This window comes from Dreissena polymorpha, chromosome 2 (genome assembly GCF_020536995.1).
Source record: "Dreissena polymorpha isolate Duluth1 chromosome 2, UMN_Dpol_1.0, whole genome shotgun sequence".
Lineage (NCBI taxonomy): Eukaryota > Metazoa > Mollusca > Bivalvia > Myida > Dreissenidae > Dreissena > Dreissena polymorpha.
The window spans coordinates 154,607,012-154,634,139 of NC_068356.1; the positions used below are offsets into that span (position 1 = coordinate 154,607,012).

The following is a 27,128-nucleotide window of genomic DNA, read 5'->3' on the forward strand; positions in this document are numbered from 1 at the left end:
ATAGTAAGTAAAGTGTACCAAGTTGAATGCAATAGCATTGATACTTTCTGAGAAAAGTGGACCTAAACGCAAAACTTAACCGGACGCCGACGCCAACGCCAACGCCGACGCCGACGCCGACGCCAAGGTGATGACAATAGCTCATAATTTTTTTTCAAAAAATAGATTGAGCTAAAAATGTTTGTGAAACATGCATGCCATCCTAAATGCATATTTACAGTACAATAGTACGTTCATATGCTACCATACAATAAAGATCCTGAATAGAAATTTCTTGGCAAAAAACATGAAAATACAATTATCATATTATGTGTTCCCAGGACAGATGAGAAATTACTTCATGAAATAGAAAGGTTAGAATGTGAGCTTGACCTTGTGTTCTGTTAGTTACAGGCAACTTAGGTTGAGAGTGTCAAGAGGGTACTTAAGTATATCTCTCAGATACTATTTTCATACAACAAAACCATATACCGGGTAAAGATGTGACCTTGACCTTTGGAGTATCAACACCCAAAATGGATAGAAGTCTTCGTCTTGGCATAAAGAACTGAAAAATCACTTTGATAAGGTTGCTATAAGAAAACTTAATACTATGGCCTAGTGACATGGACCTTCCAAGATATTAACGCCAAAATCAATAGCTGTCTTCCTCCAGTGGGTAAGCAACAACTAATCCAAATATGAGGAAGAGTCACAGACAGAACTTAAGATATCCCTTCAACAAGGCTGTCACATAAAGGAAGTATGTACCGGTACGTGACCTTTACCTTAGAGGAATCAAAGCCAAATTCAATAGGGGTCTTCCTTAGTGGTGAGCAGCATGGTCATGTGATGATGACAATTGTTCAGGGTTATATCCGAAATTTAAGTTCAGTGTTGTTTCTCTCATCGGTCTAGAGGGTTGATGTCACATTTGCTTCAAATTCTGCACTTAGATGCCAAGACGTCCCTAAACCTGTAATGCAGGGAACGTTGACTCACATGAGCAGCAATACTTAAGGTAAAGTAGTAGTTATAACAATCTACATGTCTAACTACATGTAGCAACAATTTCCTTGTATAGATATACAATTATACTACTAAATGCTTACATTTGTTATCAATCACTGATTTTTTTTAACGATTTAAGGATCACATTGTCAAGACACAAAGAAATGCCAATATTCTCCCTCTGTTCAGAAGTACAGCGTTTATAGTAAGGCACCACATATAGTCGTGTTACCCATTATTATAGTTCAGAGAAAAAGCTGGTGTAGTACCCCAGAGGGGGGTAATCACGTGACAAACAAGATGGCGACGTCCATGACGAGGCAGGTATTTTTCGTCTTTTAACACCCTTTATTACTTGTTTTATTTTTTTATTCACTCACTTTTCCAGCCATATTAGGAAGACAGTTAATCGCTTATATTTCATAGTAATATTCACTCTACATCTCGACTTTACTCGGTGCGAAATTTCTTAGCGGGATGACATAATTAGGGCTGCGCTAGTAAAATTTGCGGGGGAGTAAAGTCGAGATATAAAGCGAATTTTAAATACGAAATAAACGCTAATCACTATTTTACTGATATGTCTGGAAAGTGAGCGTCATTTAAACAATAAACAGAAGTAATAAGGGTATAAAAAGGCAAAAAATAACTGTCTCGGCATGGACGTCACCATCTTGACTATCACGTGATACCCTCATCCTGTCAAAAATGGGCTCATAAATGTGATATAAGTTAAACCTAAAATGAGTCACCATTACCATTTTAATAATTAACATGGAGCGAAATCCTCAGACGAGATATCATGTTGATAAAGTCGTTCATAGCCCTCTGTTTGGCGTTGTTGGAACATCACTATTGTTTCATTATTCAATGCAATTAGAATTAGCAATATTCCTGTAATTCAATTAATAAATAACGCGTTTTTTATTGTTAGTAAACTGTCAAATGATGTAAATGTCATATTTACTTCCATTTTAATGCCCCCAAATTTCTAAAGCTAATATACTTAAATTATACCGTGGCCATGAAATCAAACCGATACACTGGCTTTTGCATCTAAGGAAGTTTGATAAATTATATTTAACAACAATAATTAAAACATTTTTTTTTAATTTATTTTTTTTGTTTAGCATACATATCATTGCAACATTAGCATGGCTTTTCTTTAATCGCTCCACCAGCCGCCAGAAACACTGAAAGAGACATTTAAAGTCAAGTAAATTATAGCACATGGAACTTATTTAAACAAACAATCAATGAACTGAAAAAATTCATTTAATCTCAACCAGTGTGATGATATTAAATTCAATTGAATTAATAAAATTCTATGCGATGGCTCCGTACATACAAAATTCCTCAATTACCATCAATTAAGAGGCCATAAATCTAAAGTTGATCCCAACAAAACTTGAAAGTGTACAGAATCATATTAAACATTAATTTTAAAGGGACTCTGGTAATAATAACATATATTATACAATAAAAACGTGTCATGCTTATTCATATTTGTACAATTAACCAAATAAAACTAAAACACACAATTGTTAAAAAAATAATAAACAAAATGGTCATCTCGATATAGTGGTCAATTGCGCCAATTTATTTTACAATCACATAATGCTTGACAAAGTTGTGGTCCAAACACAACTTTACTTTAACCATGTCTTTAGAGGCAACAAGGTTCACCCACTTCTTCGTGACCATGACCTAGCCATGTCATCAATGACAATTTGCATCAATATCCATAAGATTATAGATAGTCATATACCAGCTTAAATACATGGTAATCTCTATGTCCGTAAGAACTTTCTTTTAAAATACTAGTATTCTGTGACAAAACAAGAAACTGACTCCAGAGGATGACACATGCCCCCGCTGGGTTTTTGACATTTGGGATAGGGACCTTGGTCAAACACACGACAGACCAGCTGCACCTCTTAATGCAAAATCCATAAAGAGACCTGAGCCGCGCGTGTCACTTCGTCTTCTGTGCTACACATTTGTACCAAGTTATTTTAAAAGCAATTCATTGATAACAAAGATGTTGACCCAACACGCCTTTAAATGCCGATGATGAAATATGATCTTGAAAGTATAAGTGTGACTTTGACCTTTGACCTGGGGAACTGGGTCTTGCGCATGACACTTCGTCATATTGTGCTATACGTTTGTGCCACGTTATTTTTAAATCCATCCACTAATGACAAAAATATGGACAGGACACGCCTATCAATGCACTTAAAATAATACCTTAAAAGGTTAATTGCGACCTTGATTTTTGAGATAAGGATGGTCTTAAGCCCGACATTCCCTCTTACTGTGCTACATATTTGTGCCAAGGTATTTTAAAATCCATCAACTAATGACATACATATGGACTGGACACATCTATAAATGCACAATCATGAAATATACCGGTAAGCTTGAAAGTCTAAGTGTGACCTTGACATTTTAGCTAGGGACCTAGGTCTTTCAAGCGTCACTTCCTCATACTGTGCTTTACATATGTGCCATGTCATTTTAAAATCCATTAATGACAAAGATATCGACCAAACAGGCCAATCAATGTAGAATCTTAAAATATGACCTTAAAAAGCTAAGTGTGACCTTGAACTTTGAGACAGGGACCAGGGTCTTGCACGTGACACTTTCTCTTACTATGCTACACATTTGTGCCAGGTTATTTAAAAATCCATCCATAAGTTGTAAATATATAAACGAGACACACAATTGTGGACAGACGTACTGACCAACATACGATTAAAACAAGAGCACCACATAACGGGTGACAACGCTCGGCTGTGGGTGCAATTTTGAATAAATGAAAGTTTGTCAGAATATTTTTTTTTGTCGTCACAGTGACCTTGACCTTTGACCTAGTGACCCAAAAATGGGTTGTGGCGTGTAGAACTCATCAAGATGCATCTACATATGAAGTTTCAAAGTTGTAGGTGGAAGCACTTTGATGTTAGAGCAAAATGTCAAGGTTTCAGCACGACGCGGACGGCGGACGAAGAGCTTGCTATGACAATACCTCGGATTTTCTCCAAAAACAGCCGAGCTAAAAATTATGTGCCAGCCTTTAGGCATAAAAATTCATCTCTTTTCTTAATGCATGTCATACACAATATTTCTCCTATATAAAAGTACAACCATGCCACTCCTTTTATCACAAGCCAATACCTGTAGGGTGTAGTACACCAGGACTTGATCTTGTGTAGTTTATCAGCACCTGGTCCTTCTAGTGTCTGATCAGTTACTGTAAATTAATTAATGTATAAATATTATAATTTAACAATACTTATTATTTATTCGTAAAATGAACCCTTATATGTATATATAGGAAAGGGGTCATTTTATAATGACAATTCTTGCGTGCAGTGGAACATTAAAGTTCTAGTAAAAACTTCTTGAATAAAATGTGCACGAGAAAACCTGTATGAGCAAGTGCACTTTAGTTAATGTCTTTAAATGGCACTATTTTCAGAAAAGAAATCCTACCAGGACCATGTTGTGAATTATTTTTTTTTTTAAAGAGTCCATCAATAAAGGATTGCTTTTTATAAAATGTATAGCCATTACACGTAAAATTAGGAAATTTATGGTATTTTTAAAATGTATTCCTACATATAAAAGGAGGGGGGACATCATTATTTGTCCTGTTTGTGCAGCAATTGCAATTTAATCACAAAGTAGCCTCATATCACAGATAAACAAGAGCACCGCCTTGCGGGTGCAGACCGCTCATCTATTTTCTTTTTAAAGGTGAAGGGACTCTCATTTTCAATCACAAAGGAGGGAGGAGTGGAGTGAAGAGGGGTGTATAGTGTGGGGTTGTGGATATTTATTACATTATCTTCCAAAAAAGCGAAAAAAAAAAATCGGGGGGGGGGTTTGGGTGCGATGGTTGGACGGTATTTCAAACATAACCGTTTTTAAAAAAAAATGGGGGGGGGGTATAGTGTGAGGGTGTGGTGATAATTTGTGAGATGATCTTAAAAAAAAAAAAAAAAAAAAAAAAAAAAATCAAAAAAAAAAATTGGGGGGGGTGGGGGGGGTGGGGGTATAGTGTGAGGGTGTGGTGGTCATTTGTGAGATGATCTTAAAAAAAAAAAAAAAAAAAAAAAAAAAAAAAATTAGGGGGGGGGAGGGGGGAGGGCACGGGGGAGGGGGGGGAGGGCACGGGGGATGGTTTGGGTGAAGTCTATTGTGGTATGTCAGGTAAGAGTAGTTTCATCAAAGTATCAATCAAATCTAATCATAAATAAAGAAGTTATGGCAATTTTAGCAAAATTTAATAATTTGACCTTGAGAGTCAAGGTCATTCAAAGGTCAAAGTAAAATTCAAGTTGCCAGGTACAGTAACCTCATGATAGCATGTAAGTATTTGAAGTTTGAAAGCAATAGCCTTGATACTTCGAGTGGATCGAAACACAAAATTTAACCATATATTAAAAGTTACTAAGTCAAAAAAGGGCCATAATTCCGTAACAATGACAACCAGAGTTATGCAACTTGTCCTTTTACTGTACCCTTATGATAGTTTGTGAGTGTTCCAAGTATGAAAGCAATATCTATGATACTTTAGGGGTAAAGTGGACCAAAACATAAATCTTAACCAAATTTTCAATTTTCTAAGTATAAATGGCCCATAATTCCGTCCAAATGCCAGTCAGAGTTACATAACTTTGCCTGCACCGTCCCCTTATGATAGTTCATAAATCTTGCAAGTATGAAAGCAATAGCTTTGATACTGTATGAATAAAGTGGACCTAAACACAAAACTTAATCAAATTTTCAATTTTCTAAGTATAAAAAGGGCACATAATTCTGTCAAAATGCCAGTCAGAGTTACATTACTTTGCCTGCACAGTCCCCTTATGATAGTTAGTAAGTGTTGCAAGTATGAAAGCAATAGCTTTGATGCTTAAGGAATAAAATGGACCTAAACACAAAACTTAACCAAAATTGTCAATTTTCCAAGTATAAAAAGGGCACATAATTCTGTCAAAATGCATGCCAGAGTTATCTAACTTTGCCTGCCCAGTCCCCTCATGATAGTAAGTAAGTGTACCAAGTTTGAATGCAATAGCATTGATACTTACTGAGAAAAGTGGAACTAAACGCAAAACTTAACCAAAATTTTCAATTTTTTAAGTATAAAAAGGGCACATAATTCTGTCAAAATGCACGCCAGAGTTATCTTACTTTGCCTGTCCAGTCCCCTCATGATAGTAAGTAAGTGTACCAAGTTTGAATGCAATAGCATTGATACTTTCTGAGAAAAGTGGACCTAAACGCAAAACTTAACCGGACGCCGACGCCAACGCCAACGCCGACGCCGACGCCGACGCCGACGCCAAGGTGATGACAATAGCTCATAATTTTTTTTCAAAAAATAGATGAGCTAAAAATGTTTGTGAAACATGCATGCCATCCTAAATGCATATTTACAGTACAATAGTACGTTCATATGCTACCATACAATAAAAGATCCTGAATAGAAATTTCTTGGCAAAAAACATGAAAATACAATTATCATATTATGTGTTCCCAGGACAGATGAGAAATTACTTCATGAAATAGAAAGGTTAGAATGTGAGCTTGACCTTGTGTTCTGTTAGTTACAGGCAACTTAGGTTGAGAGTGTCAAGAGGTACTTAAGTATATCTCTCAGATACTATTTTCATACAACAAAACCATATACCGGGTAAAGATGTGACCTTGACCTTTGGAGTATCAACACCAAAATGGATAGAAGTCTTCGTCTTGGCATAAAGAACTGAAAAAATCACTTGAATAAGGTTGCTAATAAAGAAAATTAATAATATGGCCTAGTGACATGGACCTTCAAGATATTAACGCCAAAATCAATAGCTGTCTTCCTCCAGTGGTAAGCAACAACTAATCCAAATATGAGGAAGAGTCACAGACAGAACTTAAGATATCCCTTCAACAAGGCTGTCACATAAAGGAAGTATGTACCGGTACGTGACCTTTACCTTAGAGGAATCAAAGCCAAATTCAATAGGGGTCTTCCTCTAGTGGTGAGCAGCATGTCATGTGATTGATGACAATTGTTCAGGGTTATATCCGAAATTTAAGTTCAGTGTTGTTTCTCTCATCGGTCTAGAGGGTTGATGTCACATTTGCTTCAAATTCTGCACTTAGATGCCAAGACGTCCCTAAACCTGTAATGCAGGAACGTTGACTCACATGAGCAGCAATACTTAAGGTAAAGTAGTAGTTATAACAATCTACATGTCTAACTACATGTAGCAACAATTTCCTTGTATAGATATAGTACAATTAAATAATCTTCAAAACATAATCATACAGTTGTTTTTTTTACCGGTATTTGAAATGTAAAACATCAAACTTTATTATATTTCTCTGTCTTCATTGTTAATCATATTTATACATATCAAGACATGATATATAGTCTCAGTATAGCCCCCAGGGATTGTTCTTGAAGTATGGGTATATATGTGTCTTGTTCTGCAATCCGCACAGGCTAATCAGGGACAAAACTTTCTGCTTTTATGACATTTTTCGTTTAAATGAAGTCTCTTTTCAGCAAAAATCCAATATAAGTGTAAAAGTGTCGTCCCTGATAAGCCTGTACGGACTGCACAGGCTAATCTGGGTCGACACTTTACGCACATGCATTATGCCCAGTTTTCTCAGAACACGACTCATATGTATAAAAGTTTTAAAGTTTTCTTCTTTCCGACTGTATGCATTTTCGTTGAGAAGAAATAAGAAAAGCTTTTAAGACATGGCAGAAAACATACGCAAAGATGAAAAACTATGGTTCTATAAAATTCTCCCAATGGTTACATTAGTAGGATAATACAATTGCCATCTGCAGATGGCAAGCTCCACTTTTCTCAGAGTTAAATAGTCTAGTTGAAGCCTTTAGTATCTAAGTAGCATGCTCCTGATAAATCAGTGTCCACAGAGAAACTCAACATTCCATGTTGAAACAGGGGCTGACCTATAGCAAAATTGAATGCCTTGTGACATTGAACATGCACTAATTTAAAACAATTTTTTTTTGAAAGTTTTTTAAAATGACCAAAGCGCAAAAAGGTTATTAAAGCATGACAAACATTTCTAAGGTATGAAAGGGTTTTAACATTAAATTTCGGGTTATGTGACAGTGACCCTAAATTAAAATATAAATATAAATGGTGACACCCCTGGTGGAAGCCGGATCAGTATCAATTCATTTGCCCATTTGAAGTCTTAGTGCAAAAAATAGGTCAATGTCAAGATCAAACTGAAGTTGAGTGATGTGGGTCTTTGAAAAGGTTTAAAGATAAAATCCATGCAACTGTGAAAGCTTTGTAGCAAGCAGTATTGGTGTCATATGAAATGCACCATTTTGGTATACCAAGAATTTGATAATTCTTAATTAAAGTGCAAAAGTAGGTAATTTTAAAGATCCAAATATGGTCAGTTGATTTAGGAGTGTTGAAAGTGTTCATAGATACAGGGCATTTTCACCTAATAAAACAGCGGCTGATTGCAGGCTACTTCACAATTTCACAAACAATAATTTCAACTCCAGAAACAAACCCATGAACCAGTTTTCACAATGTGGAATACTTACAAGTCTATTGCAGAAAAGAACAAGTCGGCATTCGCTGGGGGCCAGGGGGGGGGGGGGGTCCTGCCCTGCCATGGGGGTAATTGAGTGTCCCTCGGTATGCCGCAAATTGCACCTCCAATATTGTTTGATCCATCCTTAGGCAGTCCTACCTGCATAAAGATAATTACGAGTTTTAAATTTTGTGTTAAAATAGTTAACTATCAAATGATTATACATAAAATGCACTCTTGGCAGAACATTGGTAGCAGTATGAGAGAAAGAATATGGACTGTTGCGGGGCCAGACCAACATGTGGGCAAACATTGTTTTAAGTTTATTATGTGTTCTTGAATTTTTAAATGGTGAAAAATAGAGTAAGTTTAAGGAGACGCAAACTTTCAAAATAAGTTTATGAGGTCCTTCCACATCTGAGGTAAAGAAAGATCAAGAGCAAAATAGGAGGGTGCTGTTTTTATGTTGCCCCCTTTAAGAAGTCATAACTTCATAAATTGTGCAGTGAATGAACTGGGTCTTATTAAATGACAAAATGGTTTTCCTTTTTGGAAATGCACAGAACATGCAATGTTTTTAAACAAGAGTGCCTGAAAGGCCCAAAGTTGCTCACCTGAAATAACAAGATATAATTGGGACAAATCTTCTGACCAAGTTTCATGAAGATCAGAAAATAAATGTGGCCTCTAGAGTGTTATCAAGGTTTTACTATAGCCATATAAGGAAAAATGCCCCGCCCCCTGGCAGCCATGTTTTTCAACCAACCAGCATCATTTTTGTAATTTTTCTAAGATATTATCGGGATGAATCTTCTGACCAAGTTCAGACTTCTGACTATATAAAATGTGGCCTCTAGAGTGTAAACAAGATTTTACTATAGCCATATAAGGAAAAATGCCCCGCCCCTTGGCAGCCCTGTTTTTCAAGCAATTGTAACCATTTTCGAACTCATCCAAGATATTATTGAGACCAATTTTCTGACCAAATGTCATGAAGATTGGACAATAAATGTGGCCTCTAGAGTGTTAACAAGGCAAATGCTGACGCCGCACAACGGACGACGCACTACAGACAAAAGGCGATCACAAAAGCTCACCATGAGCACATTGTGCTCAGGTGAGCTAAAAAAAAGCTGAATCGTGACCTACACCCTAACTACCTGTAGCCGATAGAGTACTCAAACAGTGTCAATAACAGAGAAGTGAATGAACCAAACACAGCTATCGTTGGACAACCTTACAATTGGACGATTATTCTGCCTTGGGCTTGGCCTTAAATTATGTACATACTCGTATTTACTTCAAATCATCATTTCTTAAATAGTTGCAGTTCTGGTGCTTCACATGAAACCATTGTGTAATTAAATCAATAAAATTATTATTCTCTCGTATTTCTGTTTAATTTTCCCCCGCTATAGGCGGAGGGATATTGTTTTGGCCTTGTCCGTCCGTCCATCCTTCCATCTTTTGGTCCGTTCGTCTTTCCATCTGTCCGTCACTTTTGTGTCTGGAGCCATATCTTGGAAGTGCTTTGGCAGATTTCCTTGAAACTTGGTATGAGTATATATATGGATAAGAGGATGATACACGCTAAATGGCAATGTACAACATCTGTTAATAACAGAGTTATGGTCCTTTGTATCTTAAAAAAATGCTTTTGTAGTGTCAAATAAAACACTTTTGTGTCCTTAAGCATATTGGCGGTGGATATCAATTCAACGAATTTGCTTATTTAAACAGGAATGCTATGAAGTCAATGTTTATTTACACATGTTTGTACGATGGTCAATTGTGGACCAAGTCTGAGGTTAGGTATCCCTGTAAACCGGTTAAAACTGGTTTAAACCGGCAGTGCGTACATGACCCTTTGACATTTCCAAGGCGGTGACCCAAGCTTCTAAAAACATTGAGTTTTCAATGTTGTCTTGCTTTGTGTCTTTTCTTATATCTAATTAGTACATTCACTACCATGTATATTGCTGGACCAAGGTTGGGATCTCTCAAATCTGTTTAACCTCCCAGTGCTTTATATTGACCTTTCCAAGGTCAGACCGTGTTCCCAGACAGTGATTTTTTTTGCTCAAAATTACCACTGATATTCCCATGACCTAGTTTTTTTATCTGGCATGGCCCATGTTCGAACATGGCCATAAGATCATCTAGATACAACTTCTGACCAAGTTTGGTGAAGCTCGGATGGAAACTACTTGAATTAGAGAGCGGACTCCATGCTAAATGTTTAAAACACACTAAGTGACCCCGTGACCTTGTTTTTGACCCGGCATGACCCATGTTCATACTTGACCTAGACATCATCTTGTTACAACATCTGACCAAGTTTGGTGAACATCGGATGAAAACAACTTGAATTGGAGAGCGGACACTAATAACGGACGGATCGAAAGACAGACAGACCGACCAACCGACAAGCTCACTCCTATATACCCCCCTTAACTTTGTTTTTGGGGGTATAATAAAAGCAAAAAAATCACTGCCAGATTTAGTCACATTTTGTGTTTTATGTTTTAATGTTCTGTTTTTTATTTTTCTGTTAGGCAAATGGTCATTTGCCTTAAATAAGGGATTTTTTGTTGATAATAAGGTGTTCTCTCCTGATAATGTTTTGGGAGTTTCTTAATTTTATATCAGTGAATTTTCCCCCAATTTTTTACAGCCGAACACAGGCTGTTTCCCCTAGCAAAATACAAGTTTCCTAAAACGGATTTCTCCCCTAGCATTTAGATGTTTTCATTAAATTCATTCCAAATACCCACTTTTTTATAATCACAAACGCTTTATTCAATCAGCTTTTGGATGCGAATATATGATGGTTCACCATATAAATGAAATTCATATTGATCTATACCTTATTAATATCTTTTCTGTTGATTATCAGCTAAAAATTTTCCTTTTGAGAGCCACAGGTTGTTTTGAAAATAAAACAAGAACTTCACAGTTGCAGACATATTCTCCGCCAACAGGGCCTTGGCATCGAATAATTTGATTCAGGACAAAACAACCCAATACAGGCCATTACAATTCAGTGCAAGTCATTATAAAAAGTGTTGGAATCGGATCTAAAACTCATATTTCAGAACTTTAGATAAGGGTCGTATTTTCGTAATTACGAATTATTTTCAAGTCCGTTACGTATTTATTTTAAAATCTTGGCGTACCATTAAGAATTACAAAATCAAGTTACGAATATTATTTTTACATCGGTTCGTATCAATTTTTATTGAGTTCTTTTTGCGTAATAAAGATCTTTTCGGTGCTTATATTGAATGGTTATCGGGTTTGTTTTGCAAAGCTATTTTTTCCAATAAAAGCGGCGTGCACAGTCTATCTGTCAAAAAACAATGGCAGCGCCCAGAGAGAGTCCTAAAAACTGCAAAGCGTGCAAAAACACGCTTTTAACATATTGTTTGCAAAGTTAGCTGAAGTTGAATGTTAAGAAAGACATTATAGAAAAGATCTTAAACGATGCTGTATGTTCAGTTGCCGACACAGTCGGAAAAGCTATAAAAAAACGCAACAAGACGGGTGATAACTTAAACAAACAAGAGGGCCTGAAAGGCCCAAAGTCGCTCACCTGAGATAACAAGATATTATTGAGACAAATCTCCTGACCAAGTTTCATGAAGATCGGAAAATAAATGTGGCCTCTAGAGAGTTAACAAGATTTTACTATAGCCATATATAGCCATAAGGAAAAATGCCCCGCCCCTTGGCATCCATGTTTTTCAAGCAAACGTTGCCATTTTCAAACTCATCCAAGATATCATTGAAACCAATCTTCTGATTAAATTTCATGAAGATTGGACAATAAATGTGGCCTCTAGAGTTTTAACAAGGCTTTACTATTGCCATTTAAGGAAAAATGCCCCGCCCCTTGGCGGCCATGTTTTTCAACCAACCGGCATCATTTTCGAACTCGTCCAAGATATTATTGGGATGAATCTTCTGACCACGTTTCATGAAGATTGGACAATAAATGTGGCCTCTAGAGAGTTAACAAGATTTTACTTTAGCCATATATAGCCAAATAAGGAAAAATGCCCCGCCCCTTGGCAGCCATGTTTTTCAAGCAAACATTACCATTTTCAAGCTCATCGAAGATATCATTGGGCCAATCTTCTGACCAAATTTCATGAAGATTGGACAATAAATGTGGCCTCTAAAGATTTAACAAGGCAGATGTTGACGCCGCACAACGCACAACGGACAAAAAGCGATCACAAAAGCTCATTGTGCTCAGGTGAGCTAAAAATTGTACAATGTATAGACATTCGCCCTTTGTGACCTTGACCTTGGAGGTAGGGACCTGGCTCTATATCGCGACACATCTTCTAATGATGGGAAAAATTTGTACCAAGTTTAATTAAATTTGCTTAAACAAGAGGGCCTGAAAGGCCCAAAGTCGCTCACCTGAGATTCAAAGGAACTGACCTGTTCTGTGCAGCCCAAGATGTCATTAGAACAAAATGTTCTTACCAACTTTCATGACTAGTGAACACCCTGGCTGCCTCGTTTTTCAACAGACCAGAACCATTTTCATACACATCCAAGATATCATTTAAACAAATGTACGGACAAAATTTCATGAAGATTCATAAGTCCATATAAGGAAAAATGCCCCACCCACTGGTGACCATGTTTTTCAAGCAACTGGAACCATTTTCGAACTTGTCCAAAATATCATTGGGACAAAACTTCTGACAAATTTTTATGATGATCGTACAATAAATATGGCTTCTAGAGTGTTAACAATGTTTAACTATAGCTATATAAGGAAAAATGCCACGCCCCCTTGGCGGCCATGTTTTTCCACCAACCTGAACCATTTTTAAACTCATCCAAGATATCATTGGGACAAATCATTTGACCAAGTTTCATGATGATCGGACAATAAATGTGGCCTCTAGAGTGTTAACAAGGTTTTTCTACAGCATGATTTATAGCCATATTAGGAAAAATGCCCCGCCCCCTGGTGGCCATATTTTTTAAGCAACCGAAACCATTTTCGAACTCATCCAAGATATCATTAGGACAAATCTTCTGAACAAGTTTCATGAAGATCGGAAAATAAATGTGGCCTCTAGAATGTTAACAAGGTTTTACTATAGCCATATAAGGACAAATGCCCCGCCCCCCTTGCGGCCATGTTTTTCAACCAATCTGCATCATTTTTGAACTCATCCAAGCTATTATTGGGATGAATCTTCTGACCAAGTTTCATGAAGATCGGACAATAAATGTGGCCTCTAGAGTGTTAACAAGATTTTACTATAGCCATATTAGGAAAAATGCCCGGCCCCTTGGCAACCATGTTTTTCAAGCCAACTTAACGATTCTTGAACACGTTCAAGAAATCATTGCGACCAATCTTCTGACCAAATTTCATTAAGAATGGACAATAAATGTGGCTTCTATAGTGTTTACAAGGTTTTACTATAGCCATATATGGCCATATAAGGAAAAATGCCCCGTCCCTTGGCAGCCTGCCATGTTTTTCAGGCAAACGTAAGTTAACCATTTTCAAACTCATCCAAGATATCATACAGACCAATCTTCTGACCAAATTTCATGAAGATTGGACAATAAATGTGGCCTCTAGAGTGTTAACAAGGTTTTACCATAGCCATATAAGGAAAACTGCCCCGCCCCCTGGCGGCTAAGTTTTTTCACCGATCTGGACCATTTTCGAACTCGTCCGAGATATCAATGCAACCAATGTTTTGATCAAGTTTTATGATGATTGGGCAAAAATTGTGACTTCTAGAGTGTTCATAAAGTTTCTCTATAGCCATATAAGAAATACTGCCCTGCCCCCTGGCAGCCATGTTTTTTTTTAATGGGCCGGAACCATTTTTGAACTCAACCAACATATCATTTAGACAAACATTTTGACAAAGTTACATGAAGATTGGGCATCAAATGTGACTTCTACAGTGTTCACAAGGTTTTTCTTTTTTTTTGACCTAGTGACCTAGTTTTTGACCCAGCAAGACCCAGTTTAAAACTCAGTCGAGGTATCAATGGGACAAATGATCTGACCAAATTTCATGAAGATCAGACAATAAATGTGGCGTCTAGAGTGTTCACAAGGCAAAATGTTGATGATGGACGACGAATGACGGACAAAAGCTAAAAATAACAAAATTATGCTCTTGACATAAATAAGTGTAGAACATTATGGACATTTGACATATAAGTGTGACCTTTACCTTGGAGGCAGGAAACCCTTTAAGCAAGACACATTGAATAATGGTGCCGAATGTTTGTGCCAAGTTAAATGAAATTCACCTAATAAATGACAACATCATGTTCTGGACACGAACTGGATGGAAACATTGTACCATATAAAGACGCTTTACCTAAGTGTGACCTTCACCTTGGAGGTAGTGTCTGGTTGTTTAGCGCGATACACCATCTAACAATGGGGAACATTCCCAGCAAGTTTAATGAAATTGGCTTAATATTAATAAATGAAGTTATGCTATGGACATGAACTGGATGGAAACATTTGACCGCATAGACATTTGACCTATAAGTGTAACCTTGACCTTGGATGTGGCCAGGGACCTGGTAATTAAGGGTGACACATAATCTAATGATGGGGAACATTTGTAGCAAGTTTAATAAAACTGGCTTTATAAATGATGAAGTTATGCTCCGGACACAATTGGAACGGACGGATGGCTGCGATTCACATATCCTTGTTGGTGGGGGATATAAAAAGCAGTGTATTATGGGACTGCATGGGTTTTTCACCAAAATTTGTGAAGATGCCCTAGCCTGGTCATTTTGTGAAAAGGCTGTGGGTCATTTAATCGAAAATGTGAAATTTTAGAAACAATATAAACACAGTTGTGAAATAGTTACTCACAGCTATTGACACTCCGTATGCACCCATACTAATCCAAATAATTAGACGTAAGCTACCCCGCTTACGTCGATGTAAATCGACGTCATATTTATAGGAGTAGCACCCATACAAGCTCAGAGCATTCAAAAAGAACTAGTAATGTAGCCAGATAGGGAACGACTCGCCCCATATAAACTCGCCCCTTATTATATAAGGATTCGCCCCACATATATAACTACTCGCCCAAGCATAACTTATATGGTAGGATTTTTTGTGATTTGTTAATAGCCTAGTTTCTTTGATTAAATTTGTTTGTGTTTATGCTTTATTTTGATTTTATTGTGTTTACAGTAGAGTAGGTAAAAACGAAACATTAAAATAGTGGGTGGGGTATGGAAAAATATCTAAAGATTTGGCAAATTAGAAGTTTGATGAAATTTGTTAAAATGCTTTTCTTAAAAAACAAAGGACGAAAGGCTAGAGGACGAAACATGAAACAAGAGAAAAATAAACAAATGAATATATCGATACGATACTCTGGTAAAGAAATCCCGGTCTTAAAGTACAATCGTTGCTAACCATACTAGGGTACACCAGCAGTTTTCATTTCAGTTTGGTTTGAGTAAAAAGTATTGTGTAGATCGTCCTAGCGAAAGTAGGTCAGTCGAAAATAATAACGCCTTAAATCCAAAATAGACGTCTATAGCACAATCAGATTCCTTGAAACAATATTTCAGTGAAAGCAATCGTTATTGTCTTCAGTCGCTAAATAGTCTACTAATAAACATGCAGATACGCCAAAACTTAATCGTGATGATATAGAAATTTAGAACGTAGCCTACCGTCGGTACTGCAACAGAACTGGATGCCTCCATCTTTGTTGCCGTAAAGAGTGCTTTTGATTGATTGGTCGAAATAATTCAGGCCAACCGTGATCTTTTATTAGTGTTGGCAGTAGCTAATAAATTTTACCGCGGAAGGAAAGGCATCTTTTATTATTAGTAGTAGTAGTCTAAAAAGTCTAATAAGTTTCTACTATTAGTAGCTAATAAAACAGGATCGGGTGCATTACCCGTAGCTACAGCCATCGCGTGTTGATTTCATCGCTGAAAGACGAAGCTGGATTGACTTCTCCAGACCAATACATATTACACGTTAAAACATACAATTGAATGGGTCACTGGCTTGCATCGGTCAATGTGAAGCATAAACTTTCGCAAACTCAAAAGACGTGTTAACTGGTCAATAAACAGCGAAAATGCGGTACTGCGAAATCATGTGTAACCTTATCGATATAACTATCGTTTCGAAGCTTGAGTGATGTATTTTTTAAAACGATAAGCTTCTTTAAAAAATTGTTAATAGTTCCGCGCTATAACCTGAAATCAACAACTCGGACATCCGGAAATACGTGAAACTATGGGTTAATACTTAAAAAAATTGTAAAGTTTCGCATTACTCTTTTTTTCATTTTGCGAAACGTACATCAACACTCCAAACAGGTAAAACAATATAGACATGAACATGATAAACAGTTACAAGTTGGCCTGAAAGAAGGAAGTTTAAGAAGCGGACAATATTGTTGTAAAAAAATTGTCATCTGAGATTCAGATGTCACACCAAAACAAAGCGATGGTCCGTTCAAATATCATTACATGGGCTTAAGTTAGTTACGTTAACAAAAATCTAAGGTTAGACAATAATTTATACTGATTTATATTAATTTTAATCATGAACATATTCATACTCACAAATGCTCAGACAGAAGTATTGTTTAAAAGTTAATACTTATTCAATATTATACCTGTTCAGCGGACGTTTACTACCTTACGACTTGACATACGTGAAAACAGAACCAAGTTCTAGATGTTTATTACACCAACAAAACAATACACGAACATTCCCTCTGCAGGAACGGGATTTGAACCAAAGATCCCTGTTGAAAGCATCCTTCTAGATAATGTTCGTGTTTACGTTATTTAATTCAGTCGCTTGTTTGCAACAATTTCTTTAGTTTCTAGCATGCGTTATGTACTAAAATACGTCCGGGTAAAACATAAATCCACCTGAAAGTCTAGGAATTTAATACATGGTTAAAACTAACGGCGATTGAAATGTGATATTTTCCTTATCCTTACTGCAAACAAAGGATATCACGAGCCCGTTCATTTCTATTTATAGGGACAGATCACGTTGCAGTTTTTGTCGCACTGTGCAAGTTAACAAGCTATTATAATATGTAACTATTTGTCGAGCGTTTACATACTCAAACAGGCGTTTGTCACTTTACGTTTAACAATTGACATACACTCTGCAAAAGAATGTAAGGATTTTCGATCGCACTGGATTCACAGCTTTCCTAACGCAGTTGATCAATTATTTCGCTACAAAATCAGGTAAAATTAATTATTGTTTAACTGTATGTACCTTTCTTTAGTTTTTTTTTGTTTTCTTTTCATGTCTTTAATATAATCTTTTGCTATATGCTTCTTGATCAACATCATTTTAGTTGAGCTTTATACTGCGTCTGTTAGACGTTGGTCATTTAAGCTACATACTGTGGTTGTTAAACAATAATTTTAAACTGACAAATGACGTACGTTGGGTTGAACTTAATGAACGGTTGCAAATGATTTCAGTTTCACAGCTAGTGGAATGTGAAGAATAAGAATTATCCAACGACAAGCATAATAAGTTTGGAATTAATTTAGTGTTTAAGTTTGGCAAAAATATCTGTCAAGGCTGAGTTAAAACAACAAATGCATAGTTATGTTTTCAAAGAAATAATACATTAACCAAAATCATACAATAACATTATGATAGCTTATATCCCCCGACACCGGAAGGATGTGTTATAATAGGATCATGACATCTATTGAAGACATATTTGTTAAATTAATAAAGTTGTTAAATTCATAAAGACCCCGATACTGGAAGTCCCTGATACAGTTCTTAACACAGAGAGCACTCTGGCACCGGAAGTCCATAACATATTCAATCAGCCTTGACGACGATAGGCGAAGGTAACACAAAGTCATGGAAACAAAGGCTGAAAATATATGACAAAATGGCGAGTATCGATGTTCATACTAAAACGTCACAGGGAGGTGGGAGGTTTTTTTTTAAATAAATTTCTAAATAAGCAATGATTGCAACTTACTCATCAATGAGACAACAGGGTAAAAAACGCACGTGGAAATGGAGTCCGTTCTATACTATGGTGCAGCACCCCTTGCGGGAGAATAATTTCCATGAAAGTTAACTCTTGTATGACTGATAATTCGTATCTTGCGTAGGATAAAATGGTTTATTCTGAAGCGAATAAACATTAGTTATACAGGTTAAAAATATGTGATTGCCATGTTATAAATCCATACAAGTCAAGACGGAGCCTGTTTCAATTAATTTCGCTTCATACAATGCCGCCTTATTTAAAAAAATATGTATTGATTATTAGTCAGATTTCGAGAGTTAATTGTTTCGAACCATGTATATACACACGTTGTTTAACATGCATGGGTAACAAATCGTTTTTTATTGAACGCTTAACTTGGGCTGGTGAACAAGATAATGCATCGCATCTTATTCAAGGCCTTACCTGGGCATGTGAACAGCATATTTTAATTATTTGTGATCATTAGTATGTGCCTAATAATATATAAGCATAAGTCAATTTGATTACGTAGCCTCGCCTCATACATTTTTTTAATTATGATAAGTGAAAACAAACTATGATTTTAATATTTTGTATAATTGAGATTCATTCTGTCAGTGTTTTCCCGCATAATTTCAGTCATTAGTGTGTAAGAACAAATTATTCAAGATGGACTAAATATTTCATACGTGCACTTTAATGATATTGTGTTTACTGTCACTATCAAGTGTGATACATTGAATGCACACTACAACTATTGATACAATATTTATAAACAATAACAAAATTACCTATTAGATCTATAAGCCATACGTAAAATACACCATACCTCCGTCGACATTCAAAATCATGCCGACATATAATGAGTATTTGACACCACACGTTTGCTTTCAAAGGGACCTTTTCACGTTTTGGTAAATTGACACAATTTACTAAAAATGTTTCAGATTCTACAATGTTCGTTGTAGTTATGATATTTGTGAGGAAACAGTAATAATGAACGTTTAACATGCTCTAAAATATCCATTATATGCATCTTTTGACGATATAAAAACCTGAAAATTATTTAGCGATTGAATAATTGGGAGAGTTCTGTTGTCGTTATATTTTGTGACACTACGATGACTGCTTCTATTAAGTATAAAATACATTAATAATTGTATGAGCACGGATGGCCGAGTGGTCTAAGCGTTAGACTTTTACTTCGGGGGTCAGTGGTTCGAGCCCAGTTGAGGGTTACTTTTTTCTTTCTTTTATTTTATCATTGTTTTTTCTGGAGCTTTGTATGTCCGATGTTTGCATTTATCAATATATAAAAGTCAATAAAAAACTTCAATGCATGCCTAAATCTATGAAAAGGTCCCTTTAATAATGTGAATGTATGAAACGCCTCTTCATAAAATTATCTTTCATTAAAATTGACACTTCCAAATTTGAAATCAATAGATGATACGGTGTGCTGACCAAATATCGGTAAAGATCAAGCTGTGATGCATTCATTATATTGTATAATGCAGAAAAAGGCTGTATTAAATGTGTTACGTCGGCTTAGCGTCCCTTTGACCATTTGGTATAATCGATCTTTCTGTTCATATCACAGATGGCGGAAGGGGCTGTTCGACATTACACGGAATGGACTCCAAGGCTAATCAGGCGATCAAGGGTAAATAACTGTGGCATTGTCTGGACAATACATTTATCACTACAGAAATATTGTGTCCCCTGTCATAAACAGCTTACACTAGTTTAAGTTCTATTACTTCTAGGGAGTTCGTTAACCATTGTGATCAAATAATGTTCAATCACGTATTTTCTACCATTTCCTTGAATATTTTCGAATAGCGGATTCGGATAAACTTTAACTTTAACAAGCCATATTCAAATAAAAGGCTAGATTGCACTTTACCGGTACGCAGTTGTTTACCACTATCGACATAGCGGGGGTTTGGGGGCGGATGCCCCCTAAACTTAGGGAATATATAGGGTAAAAAGGATTATTAGATGTTGCGTTAGTTGTTATGTGTTAGGTGTTAAGGGTTAGGTGTTAAGGGTTAGGGTTAGAGTACGCTGTTTGATGTTAAGTGTTGCATACTGGTAAAGTGCAATGTCCCAAATAAAAGATTCTTTCTTACTATAATATACATATATGTTCCAATATGTCAGAGGATCTATATACCAGCAGCTAGAATGTAGTATTTGTAACTCAGACTGTTTGCTTGTGTAAGATCAAAATATATTTATAGGTTTGATTGAACTTGACTCTATTTTAAAACATGTCTTGAATAAAATTATCGTATACCAACACCAATGGGTTTATTTAAACTCAAAATAATCAATTTGTATATAAAAATATAAGAAACTGTATAAGTCGGTCCGTTGGTGACAGTACATCTTATATAACGTTATATCAAACATCTATTTCCTTATAAATACACACAATCCAAGTGTTCGTTTGAATCTTCTCGGTACCTTTAATGAAACATACAGCGGATTGTGTGAGCGATTCCAGTAGCATTAATTAAATTAATATGTATGCTATTGAATATAAAACAAAAGAGCCTCTTATAAAAATGATTATGAAAGAGATGCGAGATTTTAAGACAGATAAACTACAGAAAAAAATACATGCTGCTGTATTATGTAAATTAAGTGAATGAATTCATTTTTTTTATTTCGTTCCAGTATGCGTATGAAGATGAATCCCGGGAAACAAGCAACATTATGAATATCCTGGGGTATGGACCCGAGATCAGACAGAAACGCCGAGAACATTACATAGAGAGTGATAGGCTGGATAATACACACGAAGAGGACTTTTTGTGTACGAGCATCACTGCGGGGAGCAAAGCGGAGGGACTGACCCGTTTATTCGAGAGCGATACTGACACAATACATGTGTTACCATATGTTGTGTGTATGGAAAACTGTTTTGACCAAAGCAATATCCCTTGTCACTTCACTATATTAGAAATGAATTTCCAAAACACTAGTGCGGGATATTGTAGAGTACTACTTGGGAGACTTGCTCCTAGAAGCGCGTCTGCTATTTCCGATTCCTTATGTGAAAATGAATGTGGCCACTCTATTTTAAGCAGTGCACTATATGTAGAATATTTCAGACACGTACGGCATGCATCCGGTACGGTCCACCACCATCCACGTGCTGGTCCATCGTTGCCATGGTCTAATGGTCCTTTTAAAAATGATAGTGTATACGCCATTCGCTGTAACTGTCCAAACATGTTGAAGACATGGGCCAATCGAACTCGTCACTGGTCACCATCAGATATTGTAGAGAAAGTGGTTGCGATAGGAGCTTTTGTTACTCCGATCGGGTCCAAAGGCAGCGAACACAACCATGTGGAATGGAGGATATGTTTTAATACTGGAGAGACGGAACTTGTAAATAATCTTAATGACACTCAGATCAAATTATATGTTTTGCTTAAAATGATCGCTAAGGATATACTGAAACCGCAGAAAAAAGAAATCACATCGTACACAATGAAGAATATCGTATTATGGCTAGCGGAGAACAACCAATCCTCTTTTTTCCATTCCGGAAGTTTGTTTCATTGGCTTCGTGAGGGACTGAATAACTTACGAACCTCTTTGTCCACTAAGCAACTGCCTTACTATATGATACCTGAACGAAATCTGTTGGCGGAATCTGAACTGAACACTGATCAGCAGCAACTGTGGGTGAGAACTATAGCGGACATGATGGAGGAAGGGCCGAGAATGTTACTTAGGTTGAACAAATTCCGACAGGCAATTATCGGGTACCCGGAACCACTTCTGTGGTACAGCAAGATGAGGGTTGAAATGGAGATCTGGGCGTTGGAGTTTAACAAAAGACTGCTTCAATGCGGGGCCACGAACTCCATGGTTATTGAGACTGATACTATCCTGCTGACATGCAATAAACGTAGATATGAGATCGCTTGTGAGGTCGTGCGGCGTATGGGTCTGGAGGGCAGTTCAGTTTATAATGTAAATGTAGAGAAGATGATGCTAAGCTAAGGACGTATTTAAAATGTATCGATTACACATTTTAACATGTACACATATTTTGTGTGTGAACACACTGACAAAGTTTTAAGCAACATCAGCAGTAGGGAATTTTAATTAATTATATTTTTAGAAAGTTTCTACAAGTACAGTCAAGTCCCTCGCCTTTTTAGATCAGCGTTTGCTGATAATGATTAATTTTTGTAACGACGTTTTTGTATGATTCGAGGAGAAAGATTTCGACTGCTTAACTTAGGTTTAATATTTGATATGTTAAGCACGTTTACATGAATAAGTAATACCATCAGGTCTACCATTTTCAAATTTTGGTCCCGTTTAACCATTTAATAGTTTATTTTTTACATGTATTAATAATAATTTTTTTCAGTTTGAAATTAGCAATATAAACCCAACGTGAAAAGGTTATCTGATATATGCACGCATACTGATTGCTATTCTAGAATTTTATGAATGCTGTTACAAATATTATTTTTTTCGGATGTTATATTTACAAAGTTTGTATCATTCCTAATAAATATTGTTTTCCTAAGAATGGCAACGTTAATGACACGTTAAGGACCCGAACAAAAGCTGTAAATCCGTAGGTTATTCAATAAAACTTATATAACTTTGATAAAACAAGGAAATAAAGGATCCCGATTACCCCAAAGTACTTCACCCGTGTCATAGTACACATAAAAGTGGCTTATAGAGCGGGAAGACATTTGTTATAAGATTTAACTGGTGATGTAGTGTTTGGACACACTTGACTCAAAGTTAGCAAAGATTAAACAAGATAAAAATAACCAAAAATCAAATAATTATCCTGACCATGTTTCATCACTAGTAATAAATTTAAAAAAACCTTATATTCATCAATAATGAATCAAAAATGTTGCTTTTAGAGTGGTAATAACGATTTAAATACGATTTTATTTGGTGATTTAGACTTTAAGTGCATGTGATTTTATATAGAAATTCTTAAGATGAACATTCGGAGTTTTGCCCAGATTGAGTCACAAATGTGGCTTATAGTTTGGTTAAAACATTTGTTCGAGGAAATTTAGATGGTAACCTATTTTTGTAAGCACCTGAACCGAAACTAATTGTCAAAATGAACAGTCTGACCAAGTTTCATCGAGATCGGATGAAACAGTTGACACCTTAAATTGTTTAGTTTTCACGGACGCCAGGTATTGACGGACCACTATTGTCATGATTTATAAATTGAAGATTGTTGTGCTCAAAAGAGCTACAATGTAGGAATATCAATAATAATCGAATAATTGAGTTCAATGAAATGCGGACTAAGAGCCCGTTTCATAAACAATTCTTAAGTTTTTCGTAAGAATTTTGCTATTTTTACGTACGAACGTAATTACGACTATTAGTACGAACGTTTCATAAACACGTTCGCAAACTTACGAATTCTAAGGAATTTTACGCACGTTAAACCAGTCTAGGTTCTTCAATTGAAGGTTTGAAAAGACGTTATACTATAATTTGGCGCCATCTGTCCGATTAATTCTACGAAAGCCAATAAAGCCTAATGATTAAGCATTTATTGAATTTTCCTTTTTTAAGTAAATGTGAAGGTGTAAGAAGATATCCTGTCAAATGAGGTCGACGTCATTTGACAACAAACGTGTTTTTGCTAGACGTTGACTGCGCTCGATATAAAAAATTGAAATAAGTGAACAAAAACATATGTAAAACTTGTTTTCTTGGTAACTATTTCAGGCGAAAAAAGCGCTGACCTCTCGCAAATTTATCGTAAAATATAAACAACGAGTTTTTAAAGTTCGTAGAGTGTAACCATTGCTTCTTTGTTGATAAAATTGGGGCTAAAATGGCGTAGAGTAAAATGCTGAAATTTACTGTCAATGCTGGATATATTTACCCGTATTAACAACGACGCATACTTATATTGATAGAGATGGAGAATGTCTTCGAAATGAAAATGGAACACCACGTCACGTAAGATTATGAATCTACATGACACCATGATACAATCGCATTTGTAGACATTTACATCTTATGTTTCGTTATGGAAGGTAAATACATATTAAAAATGGAATTCTATGACATTTTAGTTGTAATACTTACTTTGTGTATATGTCAGATTGTAATATTAATAAAGATATTTGTATGCTTGAGCTATTTTGTCAAACCTCAAAATATTAAAGGGATCGTTTTACCACAGGCACTCGACATTAGTAACTACCCCTCCCTCTCCCCCCCCCCTGCTAAACCCTCCCAAAACTCTCAAAATTGTCCGTTTGTTATACAAAATAACAAGAATTGCGGCTTACTTTTTTCTGTCTTGTTATTTCGTATAACAAATGGACACTTTTGAGAGTTTTGGGAAGGGGGTAGCAGCTGGGGGGGGGGGGGGGGGGGGTTGGGAGGGCGTAGTAACTAATGCCAAGCGCCTTTGCTTTTCACAGATTTTGGCTTTATTTAAGTTTGTCATTAAATGCTTTAGACTGAATCATGTAACCATTTGAAAAGCTCCAGTAAAAACAAAAATAAAAATTAAAGAAAGAAAAAAGTAACCCTCAACTCGGCTCAAACCACTGACCCCTGGAGTAAACGTCCAATGCTTAGACCACTAGGCCATCCGTGCTCATACAATAGATACAGACGCATGTGTTTTTTTTTTTAAATTTTGTCAGTTTAACAAAACGTGGAAAGGTCCCTTTAATACATGTTCTATTAATTTAAATCAATTACAGGTGCTTTAAAGGGGCCTTTTCACAGATTTTGGCATTTTTTTAACTTATTCATTAAATGCTTTATATTGATAAATGTAAACATTGTATCGTAAAAGCTCAATAAAAAAATCAAGAAAAAAATTTAAAAAAGGAAAAGACCATTGCCGGAGCAGGTTTCGAACCAGTGACCCCTGGAGTCCTGCCAGAGTCCTGAAGTAAAAACGCTTTAGCCTACTGAGCTATTCCGCCGAGTACAAATTCTGGACGTATTTTATACCTTATATAAGCAATCTTCGTAGTTTCACATAATTTAACGACAAAAACAGAACTCTCCAAATTATTCAATCGTTTCGCGTTGCAACGCTTTATAATTTTTAGGTTTTAAAATCGTCAAAAGATGCATATAATGGCTATATTAGAGCATGGTTAATGTTCAGTATTACCGTTTTCTCACACATATCATAACTAAAACGAAAACTTACGAATCTGAAACAACTTTTTTCAATTTTGTCAATTTACCAAAGCGTGAAAAGATCCCTTTAAATACAGTAATGTTTATTTTTTTGTTTGTTTATTATTCGTATTATATTACAGTTTATTATTTTACAGCTTATTGTTTTACATTTATTCAATAACTAAGAAAAAACAATTTACAAAACCGTCGTGTGTGTGTGGACTAGATTTAATTCAATAAAAGTTTAATTCTTCTTTGGTAAGACATATTTTCTGATTTATAAAATAGTTTATAAGCAAGTTTTTATACGATGTCTTATGTCGGGAAATTATACTTCAATTCTGCAAAAACAAGTCAAATAGAACCATTTTAAAATGCTAGTTTTTATTTTTTGTGGCACAATATATTCCAATGTAATTTCCCACGACATCTATTCCTTCGACACACAAACCATTATCGAACTCATCCAAATATCATTGGGGCAAATCTTCTTACCAAGCTTCATGAAGATCTGGCAGTAAATGTAGCCTCTAGAGTGTAAGCCAGGTTTTACTAAAGCCATCTAAGGAAAACAATTTTCCGCCCCCTGGTGGCCATGTTTTTCAAGCAACAGGAACCATTTACGAAACCGTCCATGATGTAGTTGGGACAAAGTTTAATGAAGATCAGGCAATACATATTGTCTATATAGTGATAATAATGCAATAGTATAAGGTTAAGCTTGTTTATATTCACAGTAATAAATTTATAAAACGTTGTACATGAGTTGCGAAAATGCTGACTTTGAAATAAAATTTGAAATTTAGTTTTCTAAATAATTAAATTGAAAAAAAAGTTCAACTATTGTTTGTGTTATCACTTGTTAGTAGCATATTCACCGCATTAAATGTGTGCTATAATAGTCAAACAACACATTTGTGTTAGAAGATACATTTATATTATACTACGGGAGTTCACATCATATGTATCCTCACATGGCATATTATGAGTTTATTTCTCCCGCATCATGAAAAAATGGGTCTTATGTCGTTTCGGCCAGCGTAGCTCAAGCCCAGTCTGTGCATTTGCGTAGTCTGGCCAGAGGCGATTTTGACTGCTATTAAATCACTCAAGGCTGTATGGTCTTATTATGTATCACCTGACCAGACTGAGAGATGCGCAGGCTGGGTGCGATATAGCTATGATGAAGGCATATGGTGTAAGACCCATTTTCGCATGAAGCGGGTCTTTTTAAATCCCTATTTAGCACAATGCATTTCGATATAAAATTGAATTAAAAAAACAAATACAGCAAACTGGCAAATAAGGCTAGCTTATTAAGGCGTTCAGGAA

General features: G+C 36.0%; 1 protein-coding gene and 1 long non-coding RNA gene across 5 annotated transcripts; one reads left to right on the plus strand and one right to left on the minus strand.

Moving 5' to 3' along the window:
* Positions 1 to 2,091: 2,091 nt before the first annotated feature.
* Positions 2,092 to 16,406, minus strand: LOC127869542 (uncharacterized). 4 transcript variants are annotated; one of them, XR_008044667.1, is made up of 4 exons: positions 16,306 to 16,406; positions 6,993 to 7,181; positions 4,174 to 4,249; positions 2,092 to 2,183 (listed from the first exon to the last, which is right to left on the minus strand). It is a non-coding gene; the product is annotated as an uncharacterized LOC127869542 (long non-coding RNA). The 4 variants fall into 4 exon arrangements; XR_008044670.1 differs by lacking the exon at positions 4,174 to 4,249 and adding an exon at positions 6,698 to 6,772 and having other exon boundaries at positions 2,132 to 2,183; XR_008044668.1 differs by lacking the exon at positions 4,174 to 4,249.
* A 1,322-nt stretch (positions 16,407 to 17,728) lies between these two features.
* Positions 17,729 to 24,752, plus strand: LOC127870501 (uncharacterized). Its single transcript, XM_052413093.1, has 3 exons — positions 17,729 to 17,859; positions 20,218 to 20,280; positions 21,300 to 24,752. The coding sequence occupies exons 2-3, from the start codon at positions 20,218 to 20,220 to the stop codon at positions 22,638 to 22,640; spliced, it is 1,404 nt and encodes a 467-aa protein (XP_052269053.1). The 5' UTR covers positions 17,729 to 17,859; the 3' UTR covers positions 22,641 to 24,752.
* The last annotated feature ends 2,376 nt before the right edge of the window (positions 24,753 to 27,128 follow it).